Source organism: Zea mays, chromosome 3 (genome assembly GCF_902167145.1).
Source record: "Zea mays cultivar B73 chromosome 3, Zm-B73-REFERENCE-NAM-5.0, whole genome shotgun sequence".
NCBI lineage: Eukaryota > Viridiplantae > Streptophyta > Magnoliopsida > Poales > Poaceae > Zea > Zea mays.
The window spans coordinates 184,410,116-184,422,524 of NC_050098.1; the positions used below are offsets into that span (position 1 = coordinate 184,410,116).

General features: G+C 51.6%; 2 protein-coding genes across 4 annotated transcripts; one reads left to right on the forward strand and one right to left on the reverse strand.

Moving 5' to 3' along the window:
- The first annotated feature begins 9,558 nt into the window (after positions 1-9,558).
- On the forward strand, positions 9,559-11,331 carry LOC100279064 (uncharacterized). Of its 3 annotated transcripts, none has more exons than XM_023301869.2 (3): positions 9,559-9,891; positions 10,055-10,181; positions 11,244-11,331. In XM_023301869.2, exons 1-3 carry the CDS (start codon positions 9,616-9,618, stop codon positions 11,291-11,293), a joined length of 453 nt encoding a protein of 150 aa, XP_023157637.1. In that variant the 5' UTR covers positions 9,559-9,615; the 3' UTR covers positions 11,294-11,331. The 3 variants fall into 3 exon arrangements, with proteins under 3 accessions (XP_023157637.1, XP_023157638.1, NP_001337204.1); XM_023301870.2 differs by lacking the exon at positions 11,244-11,331 and adding an exon at positions 10,788-11,208 and having other exon boundaries at positions 10,055-10,186; NM_001350275.1 differs by lacking the exon at positions 11,244-11,331 and adding an exon at positions 10,788-11,157 and having other exon boundaries at positions 9,572-9,891.
- Positions 11,332-11,373: 42 nt separating this feature from the next.
- LOC110091767 (uncharacterized) lies at positions 11,374-12,003 on the reverse strand. Its single transcript, NM_001350276.1, has one exon. The coding sequence runs from the start codon at positions 11,715-11,717 to the stop codon at positions 11,511-11,513; it is 207 nt and encodes a 68-aa protein (NP_001337205.1). The 5' UTR covers positions 11,718-12,003; the 3' UTR covers positions 11,374-11,510.
- Between the last annotated feature and the right edge of the window lie 406 nt (positions 12,004-12,409).

A 12,409-nucleotide genomic window follows, 5' to 3' on the forward strand; every position in this document is an offset into this window, starting at 1 on the left:
TGCGTTCTCCCGGCTATGTCAGAAGCAGGGTCCCGAGGAGCGAACGTGGGTACATGTAAGTGGCGAGGCCGACTGAGCCGAGGAACTCCTATGCCTCCGGGTTAGGGACACCTCACTCATCACCTGCCACGAAAAATGACCCAACTCGGGAAGCCACCCTATTATTGACAAGCTAGGCCGGACACGCAAATTGAAAGAAAGGAGAGTACGACTTCATGCAAGAAAAACAAAGTGTTCAGGCCTCAGCGGCCGCGGTAAGACGCACATCCAACAGAAACTGTTCCAACAAGAGTTAGGCGCCGCCTTGGGAAGGAGCCGCGCCCTCAGTTCAGTCCCCGCCGTCGGTAAGGTCCATCTCGGCTTCCGGCAACGGCGCAGGGGGAAGGATCTCCGCCTCAAAGGTGGTCGTCAGCGCCGCGCTCGGACCCGCGGCGACCGCGTCGAGCCGCTGAACTTCTGCCAGGGCAGCTTCATCTTCGTCAGGAAGACAATACCCCTCACTAACCCGTTCCAGGTCCACAACGTAATGGGAAGCGAGCACGGCGAAGGCCCGCCTGACGCCATGGTGTAGCGCCTCGCGGACTCTGCCGCGCGCGTGATCACCCAAGGCTTGAAGGCGGCTTTGAGGGGAGCTTCCTGAAGGGACGTCGCTGGAGCCAAGGATCCGATAAACGTCCAAGACGGCCTCGGACATGGCCGCGAGGTCAGCCTCCCTCTGCTCGGCAGCTCCGGCAAGCGCCTCGGCGAGCGCCTTGGCGGACTCGTCAAGGGCGGACTCGAGCTCTGCGAACAACCAGAAGAAAGACCTCAAGCACAAGCAGAGGAAACAGACAAGAACAAGAACCAGGGACGGCCAAGGCGTACCTCCGGCTCGGGCACGCTGCTCCGAGGCCGCGACCTGGGCTGCGGCTAGGTCGGCCGCGAGGGTCTCAGCCCGGCTTTCGGCCTCGGCAGCCCGGCCCCGAGATTGGTCCCGCTCCTCGACGACCTAGACGAACTCCGACCGCTGCCGTTGCGCCTCCGCGCGCGCTGCTGCCGCCTCGGCTCTCAGGTCAGCGCAGAGCAACTGGAGGTCCGCTACCTTGGCATCCTGCTGAGAAAGACGCGCAGTAGCACGCGCAACGGCCGCCCTGCCAACAACTCACCCCGTCGCATTAACTCCGCGACGGGACAGGCGGCGCTTCTGGCAGGAGAAGCGGGCGACGCTTCGCCTTCGCCGTGATAACCGCGCCAAAAAAGGTACGCCACGTCGTTCGATTTCGTATCCTTTTCCTTTTTTCCTCTTTCTCTATCTCTTGCAACAGGGACCGAGAAAGGGGGATACCCCGAAAAGGATCCTTCCCTGTGAAGGAACCGGGCTCCGAGCCCCCCTACTGATCAGAGGTTCGAAGGCTGGCCCCCCGAGGGGTTCAGCAGTCGCCTCAGATCGCGTGGGCCCTACACCCACTACTGGTCAGAGGTTTGAAGGCCAGCCCCCCGAAGGGCTCGACGGCCGCCTCAGGCTACTCGGGCTCCACGCCCATTACTGATAAGGGGTTCGAAGGCTGGCCCCCGAAGGGTTCACAGTCGCCTCAGACGCCGAGCGAGGGATGACCAGGGGTACGTTCGATACATAACCAAGGCTCGGGCTGCGCTCCCGAGGTACCCTAGGACATTTCTGAGACCAGCGGGAGCGATCTTGTAACGGAATCCCATCAGAGGGAGGCATCGAGCCCTCTGACCCCGTCGCCAGGGGACTGGGTCCGGCAGATCACCCGCAGGTACTTTTGGGCGTGCCTCTGGGCCCCTAGCCGACCCCCAACGAACGGGGCATGGATGTCCACTCGGATTACCTGCTTGCAGCTCACCGGAGACACTATGTTCGGTGCCCATCGAGGGTAACATGGCGCTCTCCCCCCCTCCTCCTTGCGGAAAGGCGACGTAGGGGCGTATGTAAAAAAGCCGAGTCTGTCCCTGATCGCCCTCTCGCCCTGTGCGGAGGCTCGGGGGCTGCTCTCGCAAACCCGGCTCCGGCCGAACCGTTGACGGCGTCAACATACCAGCCCGAGAACTTAGGCCCCGACCGTGCACCCGGGCTACGGCCAATTCGCATGAGGGAACAACCAGACCAGCCGAAGCATTACGTAAGGCATTAAGACCTCGGGGGAGTGAAACCACTCCTCCGAGGCCTCGGGGGCTACACCCGGCGGGTGCGCTCGCGCGCACCCACCGGAACAAAATGCAACCGAGAAAGGCTGGTCCCCTTGCAAAAAAGTGCGACGAAAGCCTCCAAGCGAGTGCTAACACTCCCTTCGAGGCTCAGGGGCTACTGTCGGGGACCATAATTAGGGGTACCCTCAAGACGCCTAATTCTCAGCTAGTAACCCCCATCAGCATAAAGCTGCAGAGGCCTGATGGGTGCGATTAAGTCAGGGATCAGTCCATACGAGCGACTCGATCACGCCTCGCCCGAGCCTAGCCTCGGGCAAGGGCAGCCGACCCCGAGGGATTTCCGTCTCGCCCGAGGCCCCCCTTTAACGGCGGACACATCTCCGGCTCGCCCGAGGCCTTGCCTTCGCTAAGAAGCAACCCTGACTAAATCGCCGCGCCGACCAACCGAGTCACAGGAGCATTTAACGCAAATGTAGCCTGACACCTTTATCCTGACGCGCGCCCCCCGGCAGAGCCGAAGTGACCGCCGTCACTTCGCCGCTCCACTGACCGGTCTGACAGAAGGACAGCGCCGCCTGCGCCACTCCGACTGCAGTGCCACTTGACAGAGTGAGACTGACGGGTAGTCAGGCCCTGCCAAAGGCGCCATAGGAAACTCCGCTCCGCCCGACCCAGGGCTCGGACTCGGGCTAGGCCCCGGAAGACGGCGAACTCCGCTCCGCCCGACCCAGGGCTCGGACTCGGGCTAGGCCCCGGAAGACGGCGAACTCCGCTCCGCCCGACCCAGGGCTCGGACTCGGGCTAGGCCCCGGAAGACGGCGAACTCCGCTCCGCCCGACCCAGGGCTCGGACTCGGGCTAAGTCCCGGAAGACGGCGAACTCCGCTCCGCCCGACCCAGGGCTCGGACTCGGGCTAGGCCCCGCAAGACGGCGAACTCTGCTCCGCCCGACCCCAGGGCTCGGACTCCGCCCTGGCCTCTGCCAAACAACCTCCGCCTCGCCCGACCCAGGGGCTCGGGCTCGGCCTCGGCCATGGAAGACAGACTCGACCTCGGCTTCGAAGGAACCTCCACGTCGCCCGACCTAGGGCACAGGCCCGCCACGTCAACAGGAAGCGCCATCATCACCCTACCCCGAGCCGACTCGGGCCGCAGAGAACAAGACCGGTGTCCCATCTGGCTAGCTCCGCCAGATAGGCAATGATGGCGCCCCGCAAGCCCTGTGACGACGGCGGCTCTCAGCTCCCTTACAGAAGCAGGGGGACGTCAGCAAGGACTCGACCGCTCCGACAGCTGTCCCTCCGCCTGGCTCCATTGCTCCTCCGACAGCCACGACATCACACTAGCAGGGTGCCAAGATCTCTCCGGCTGCCACATTGGCATGTACTTAGGGCACTAGCTCTCCCTCCGCTAGACACGTAGCACTCTGCTACATCCCCATTGTACACCTGGATCCTCTCCTTACGCCTATAAAAGAAAGGACCAGGGCCTTCTTAGAGAAGGTTGGTCGCGCGGGGACGAGGACGGGACAGGCGCTCTCTTGGGGCCGCTCGCTTCCCTCACCTGCGTGGACGCTTGTAACCCCCTACTGCAAGTGCACCCGACCTGGGAGCGGGACGAACACGAAGGCCGCGGGATTTCCACCTCTCTCACGCCCGTCTTCGGCCACCTCGCTTCCCCCCTTCGCGCTCGCCCACGCGCTCGGCCCATCTGGGCTGGGGCACGCGACACACTCACTCGTCGGCTTAGGGACCCCCCCGGTCTCGAGACGCCGACAAGTATGTACTTATCGCGTCAATCAAACTACGTTTTTAATCGGCTGAGTTATGACATTGGCTAAGTATTGGTTGCGCCCTGGCAACACGACACAATATTTTGTGTCGTACGAACTTGGTTGTGTCATGTGATTGCTATGTCACGCTCTTGCTTAATCGAACCACTCCCGTTGAGTCAGACCGCCATAGCCGAGTCACACATTTTTCGCATGCCCTGTAGGCACTATCCATGTGTCGCAATCATTGAGCCACAATTGCGCCTGTTGCGCACGGTGTGGATTTATCGTGTACACCGACTACCGAGACATAATTGCGCCTCTCGTGCTTGTTACGGAGGCTTGTTGTGTTGTCGTGGCCCTGATGGCCGCACACGCGCTGACACCAGATACGCTAGAGCTTGTACTCGCGTGGATTGTGGTGGGTTGTTCAAACCCCTGAAGTCACAGCATAGCGCAACCTTCGTAAATAATTTCGTTTGGCTCTATATTTTATTTGATTGTGTTATGGCATCGTATATTTATATATATCGCCAAGTGGCCATAACAACTATATTAAATCTGGGAAATTAAATCGAAATACAATAAAACACAGATAAGTTAAATCTCTGCTCTCTCCTCGTGCATAAAGTTTTACCCGAAGTAACCTGAAGAAATTCAATATTAATGCATGAAAACCTTTTTGGCACAGAAAACATCACAAATTGGGATTTTATTAGTAAGCAATAAGACCTTATCAGATGAATAAATGCTAGAATCTCAGTCATACATTGCTCAACCAGATGTTGGCACATTGCTATTTGTCGCTGAACGGCATGAAGCGAACTTTGAGATAAATGACTAGTACCTTAGCAACACGAAGTTGCGAGTACATCGAAAGGTAATTCTGAGAATTTTTCACAATGTTTGTGTGAAAAAAACCATTATGTGTTCCCGTCGAACCACTTTACTCGTCCTATCTAGGACCTCTATGCTTGTGTTGCATACATCTCTCAGAATTGTAAATACTTATAGTCGTTGAATTGACTTGGGATAGTCCTTTAACTGGTATGATATACAGTAAGCCAAATGGTAAATGTCAATACTGAATGGAAATAAAATTGGGGTTTATGTAGCAGAACTACATTGGATTTCACCCTTTGACATGCTTACCATAATCTATATATGATCTACCTGAAGTAAGAAGAGTAGAAAAATAGCCATGAAATCCCACATCAACACAGAGCTTGAAGCTAGATTAGGCATTAATATGTCCTTGGTCCTTGGCACCAGAAGAGCATAAGTCTTGACCACGAGATTGTAAGTGGTGATAATTTGTGATAAAAATATAAGATCTTGACCTGTTGCATTCTCCCTAGTCATGATGACTCCTTCGTATGAGAGCAGTATTATCTGTTGTTGAAGACGGATCCTAGGCGGATACCAGTCTTGTTTCGTTCTTGCCAAGCAGTTATCATCATTTGCTTCATCAAAAGATAGTTATATGGTGATTTTCCCAGATAAAAATGAATTCTTGGCCTTGTCTGTTCTATTCCAAAGCTTCTCTTTTTGCCAAACAACGAAGAGATCGAAATAATGCTTTATAGAACAATTTGGTATATAATATGAGAAGAAATGTTTGCCTTGCTGGCAACACCACAAATAATTAATTATTGTTATAAGTTCTCTCTCAAAATTATTATACCTAAAAATGTTGCATAAATCGATACCCAATTTCAGAACGGTATGAGTAATTGGGTAAACCATGGGCAGTGATAAAAATAAGCTGGACTATACAACTATGCATATAAAAATATTTGCTTGGCAGCATTGGCGTGATGTCGTGCACTTTACTACCATTATCTACACACATATTTTCTTATGTGCTTAAAAGCACAATGCAACCCGTGAATGTCTCTGTGAGCGTTAGACCCTGATGGTCATTTTACTTGTTGATCTGAAGTCAACTAATGGCTCCAAACGACGAATGGTATTCATGAGCCCCTGAAGGACCCTTATGGATAAAATAGTGTTGTGCATGTTAGTCTAAATCTTAATGATTGACTGTGCATTTGGTAATAATAACAATAAGTTTGCAGAATTGTAACCACGAAGCAACTTGTTGTTGCGTGTCTTGCTGGATGTTGAGAATAACCCTTCATGTTGAAGGAAAAATATGTAGTATTCATGCCACTACATTAATCTAAGTCCAAAGCTCACTGCATAAAACCCCGATCTGTAATGTGCGTAAGATTTCCCGAATAAATCACCACAATAACATACATTGGCCACAACTGGATGATTGTGGTTGGGGATTTTATCTGTATGCTTTTAGAACATCTCGGCATTAGGGGGAGGAATGCCCATATAGTGTAATGCTTCAATATTCTATTAAACGCACATAAGCCAAACTGAACATGTCGTTCGGTGTGTACTCCTGTGTATCTGGAGTTTGCCAGAAATCGTTGAGGATTAACCATATTGGTTTGAATGCTTCTACCTGATGTAGATGTGGATATACCCGGGATTAATATCATATCCACATTTGACTTATTGGCATTTGATCTATTCTGCGGGGACGCCTACGGATATGATCCATCGACCTTAGTCAAAGCATATGTTCTGATTGCAGATTTACGTGGTCTGTAATAACTCTCCTCCGATGAACTCGCCCTGCTGGTGATTTGCCTCACAAAGAGGTTCACCTTGATGATGAAATTCCTAGCGATGCGCGCAATATCATTGTGCTGGGAATATGGAACGATGAATCTTTCGTTTTGGGAAATGACAGAGATCATTATTAAATGTGGGAGACAAATATGTCGACACCTATCTTGCCCCTCTAGATTGCAAATGGATCCAAAACAAAGTCCTAGGCATGAGTGCTTTAAGCTCTCTTATCGGGTCATTGATAAATGCAATCGAGGATGAACCAATAATCGCAAAATAAAAGTCACGAGCTTGAAGTTCGGACATTTATGGGCACTATTGAAATAATGTGTGGTGAATGCGATGGTTCAAGTGGTCTTGTGAGAGACCCATCCCACGTATGTGTTGAATAAACATTGTTCCGCTATGTAATATATCTGGCAAATTGCATGAATTAAATTATGCAGTTAATAGGATTCTGAAGATCCGTCATGAGATCCTAAGAGGATCCATATCTTTGAATTATAAATATGCAACATATAAATCTCATATCGAATAATACATTCCTGACGAATTAACACTCTTCTATGTAGAGAGAATATCTCCTAGATGAGATTATAGTTCCTTGATAGAACCTTTCCAGAAGAAATAAAGTCTGTGTTGAACACCAAAGTTTGGTAATCCCTATAAAGGGATAAAGACCCATACAGACCCGAAAAGGAATAAGATGAGGTACCAAAGGACTTGAAGTTCACCGAATAAGCACATGTGCATTCCATGATCTTTACTCATGGTATTTTCCACTTGATGTGGAATTACGGTATCCTCTAAAGCCACGATGGCAGAAACCTATAAGGTTTAGGCGTTACTGGCAAAATATCCCTATTGTGCCAGAATGACAGACTATAACGATATATCTGATCGATAAAAAATCCCTGATGGATTACGATCTTTGATGGACTTTTGTTACATCATCATAGACGTTGCAATAGATGAACGTCTGGAGCGATGTGTCATATTTAGAATATATACTATTGCAACTATATTACCCCTAAGTCCCATAGAAGGACATTTTACTTGGTTTGCACAACTATGTATAAATCGTGGTGTAAGATAGAAAATTATAGCACCCCAACCTCATCCATTCTCGTTATTCTAGATGAACAATGAGACATATATCTTGAAGAATCGTGAGACAATAAATGTCATATTCTATGCCCTGAAGGCGTGAGCTTGATGATCAATATGTGAACCTTTATGGAACTTTCTATCAAATATATAGATCCCGTCGATCGAACACCATCGGTCAAAGTGGCTTATTTATATTGATACGTGCACTTACCTCGTATATCCTAAAAGTGAGTAGAGGTAAAGTTCCTAAAATAGTCCTTGCAAGGATATGCAATCTGATTGCTAAATCTTTAATGCATATACTTCCAGAAGAAGATGTTTTGCCTTATTGATACGATTTTGCAAGGATCAGGGGAGCACATTTCTAAAAGTTAGCCCTTGTAGAAGATTCGATAGAATCTAGATCCGAGAGGATCGAAATCTGTCCCGATGACAGTTGTTGTACTCTTTTTCCCTTGGTGAGTTTTCTTGAAGTTTCTCACATGAGGTTTTTAACGAGGCAACAAAGTGCAAATGCAATTTGTATCACCATGCACTCTTTCTCCATATTTTTTCCCACTGAGTTTTTCGGAGTTTTAACGAGGCATGTGTTGGTCATGGTATTCGTCCAAGGGGGAGTGTTAAGTAACCCTAGTTAGGGTTATGTGGACAAATACCTGCTTTGCCTCTGAGGGGCCTCACATCTCTATATAAGGAATTTGTACACCACCTCATAAGATAGAGAGATCAGAAAGAGGCCAGAGGCCCAACCCTATATCATGTGTCTTTTGTGTTCCTCTGTCGTGCTTATGGGAAGGGAGACGGGTCTTCCATAACTTCTCGCGCCTCTACTGCTGACGGGAGGGAAGGGAGCGAATCCGGTGATCCGTGGTAACGTAGTTCTCAACACTTACAAACATGCCGAAGCGGCTCTTGGGCCATTAAGGCCTATGGGCCGGGCCCAATCGAAGTGCACGTGGCCGTGGACGCGACGCGAACCCAGTAACCCACCCTTCGTCCTTGATTTGCCTGTGCGCGGCGCGGCAGCCGGCAGGACAACTGGACAAGCCAGTCCGCCAGTAGGCGTTCGATCGCGCGCCACTCGTCGTGACTAGTTCTGCAAGTTTGGGTCGTGCTTACTGGGCCAGCACGAGCCCGACACGAAATATAAGGCACGTAGCCCGGCCCAGCACGAATTAGAAAAAAACGGGCTAGCACGGCACGTTAGACGGACCGGGCCGTGCTTCGGCTTGTGGCCCTACGGCCCAAGTAGCCCGGCACGCCTTCGTGGGCTGTGCTCGGGCCAGCCCGGCACGATTTTTATTGGCCAGCCCGGCACTGCGCTCTATCCCTCCTGCGCTCGATTATGCTCTGTCCCAGCAGCGGCGTGCTACAGGGAGGATGCAAAAGGCCGATTTCCACGCGCGGCCCAAACTTTTCTGTCTCTAAAACAGGATCTTTTCTGTCTCAGCGCATTTGAATTTCCACGCGCGGGGGCCGGGGGCATGCAAAAGCCTGCGGCGTGGCGTCCTTGCGTGCATGTGGTTGGCTGTGGCCACTGGCCAGACAGGCAGAGGCGCGCACAGCTCAAAAGCGAGCGAAAGCAGTAGAGAAAAAGGAGGGGAAGGCCAAAGACGCAGCAGCCCGACGGCGACCGAGATGCAGAGGCCGATACGTGCCGTGCCTGGGCCAGCACGGCCCGACGGAAGCCCGTCGTGTTTTAGGGCCGTGCTGGGCCTTATTTTTACTCACTAGGCCCGGTAAGGCACGACCCAATTTTATTTCGTGCTTGCTAGGCCCGACTAACTGAGGCTCGAAGCACGACGGGCTCGTGCCGGGCCGGCACGGCACGGCCCAAGTTGCAGCACTAGTCGTGACACGGTGACAGCGCCGCGCGTCTCTCGTCTCGCTCATCACAAGGGCAAGTGGCGAGCAGCGGCCGGGCGCACGCAACCCATGAAACCACAAGCTTGTCACGGGAGATCGATGCCAAAGCAAACCGGAGTGAAAGCGAACGGAAATCTAGCGGACGACGAGACCGCGATTAGGAGGAATTGGACCGTCCGCAACGGCGACCCGCTCGTGCACCTCCATATCCGGCAGCCGGCACCACGGCCACGGCCGCGAGGAGGCGAAGAACGTCGTCTGGTCCCGCACCGGATCGCTAAGCTGTCATGGGCGTCCGATCCCGAGGTGTTCTACATGCTCAACGCCGTGGCCCGGCAGAAAGAGGTGCGCTTCTTATCGGCGCCACCGGTTCACCATGCCTTGTTCATCATCGGCGGTGCTGTTCTGTTGCTGTTCGATGCAAGGCAAGCTGCGTCTAGATGGTAATACTGATGCCGCGTTTGTGCTGCACGCACCATGCTGGACGCACCATGCTGGACGCATACAGCTGTGCGTGGCGATCAACGTGTGCTGGGGTGACCAGAGGGAGAAGGTGTGCGACGCGACGGAGGACGGGAGGAGCTCCATCTCGAGTCGCTCGTCATGGCTAGCCGTGGCCTCGGCCAGATCCAAAGGTAAGGTACGCCCGCTGTAGCAACAGCATTAGCAGTTCTCCCTGAAACAAAACAACCATTCAAGGCTCGCGACATGCTCGACGTTCTGAGAATCACCACACGCAAAGCGTCGCTCATGATCCATCATCGGACACGAAACGCAGTCCAGTCATATACGGCTCGAACTTCCAGTGTGCCGACGAAATGATACAGCATGCGTATCACCTGCATATATCTAGCTTTTCCTTATTGTTTTTACTCTGCTGGACGAATTTATGTGCTGTCTGATGCATCATGCCCTGTGACTGTCGTCAAGTCAAAAGTAGTGGCTGGCCTCTAATTTCCAGAAATATGAATCTGCAATTAACCTAGGCAAACCCAAACAACCCAAACAATAAATCCGATCTATTGTTGCACCTTACTTTCAGTTTCAGCTGTTAGCACCTTACTTTCTCTAGTTGCAACTGGACTCTTTTTTTTTAGTGTGAAGTGAAAGGCTGGCAGATAAACTGCCCAGCTTGTATCACTACACTACAGGAGAATGTCACTGGACAGCATGACTAAACCATTAACAAAGGATGATTCTGCTTCTGGTCTAAGTTTTCTTCCCCTCTTTTCTGCCTACAGATCTGCAAGCTCATGAAGTACTGCTACTGATAGCTGGTTTCCTTCTTAGTTATGGGGAGTGCTATATGCGATTAGATAGGAACAGATATCAGAACACTAATAGCGTGTTTGGTTTGCAAGATGACCGGTCTGAAATAATCCGATTCAAACACCGAAGCTGCTGGAACTGTTTGGTTAACGTAGTGGAGCCAACTCGTCCGTCACAAACACGTTCAGCAACATACCAAATCTGCAGGTTGGGTCGGTTCCTCCAATTTCGCCAGACAAGTATGACGAGTGTATGCTGAACGTACTCAACCCTACAACCAAACACGTTGTAAAAGATGCACATATTTGCACTAGTCACTCTATGAATTTCAAATTGTTGCTGTAAAAAATTGGAATCAGACACTGAAAATCCACGCTGTGCTATGTTCTGTTACTGTTTTTTTTTAAACCATGCACGTCATGCTGCAGGAGACGAAAAATTGGGACGAAACTTGGGTCCAGATAAACTGACACACTGAAGCCGCCTGAAACTCTGAAGCAGACTAAAAGTTTTCAGGGAGCAGGGGAACTTCAGTTCTTTATTGCCCAACGGAAGCTACAGAACGCATATTACGTATATAATCCTCTGGTTCATAAGGTTACAAAGCTATTAAAAGGGCCCAAAACTGCATCCCAAGAAAGAAGAAACTGAAACATGCTAGAAGCTTATGTGAAGGGGTGGGGAACACGCTCACGTCAGATGTAGAGGTGAGGCTGCAGGATGACGAGGAAGAGCATGAGCAGCAGGAAGTAGATGACGGCGTGGACGAGCATGGACGGGAAGCTGGTCTTCATGTTCATGAGGTCGACGGGGCGGTGCCGGCCGGGCATCTGCAGCACGCCGCCCGGGCACAGGAGCGCGAACAGCGCCGTGGCGATGATCGACGGCGCCCAGTCCCTCATCGCCTCCCTGCTGTGCTCAACGGGCAAGCAGCAGCCAAGCACAGGAGAGGGAGAAGCGAACCAGTGGAAGGCAAAGGCAGGCAGTCACTGGGCCAGGTGCACGGATGCTTAAGACGCGCACGGTACTACGGTAGTGGTACAGACTACGGACGGAAAGCATGGCATCGGGCACCGAGCACACTACGGCTGTCGACGAGGGAATCGGTGGAATGGTTGGGTTGATTGAGAAGGCGTCATCATAACGCCGAACCGGAGCTTTTGAGCACGGAAACGGCGCCTTTTTGCGGTGGGATTAGTTGGGGGCTATCGTGGCTCGGCAAGGAGGGCACGGCGGTCGGCGGGTGCGTGTTTCACTGTACTAACGTTTGGGAGGAGATTGATTGGTGGCATGGGCGACTTTTGCTGAAGAATCAAACCACAAAGCCAGAAGAATTTGTGGATGTCGCGATGGGAGGTTAACTAGCAGAAGCTATGCTCACCAAACGTCTCTCCTGGATGCAGTTAGCTGAAATTTGCTGAAGTTCTTTTGTTTTTCTGCAGCTATTCAATTGCTCGTATGAGATTTCATTTTACAGGCTCAATATCACTTTCTCTCAGTCAGTCAAGTCGAGCAACACACAAGAACCTCCTGTCCCATCGTTTTGCTTTCAGCGATACTGTTGGTCCGCGAGTCGGTGTCCGCGGTACGCGAG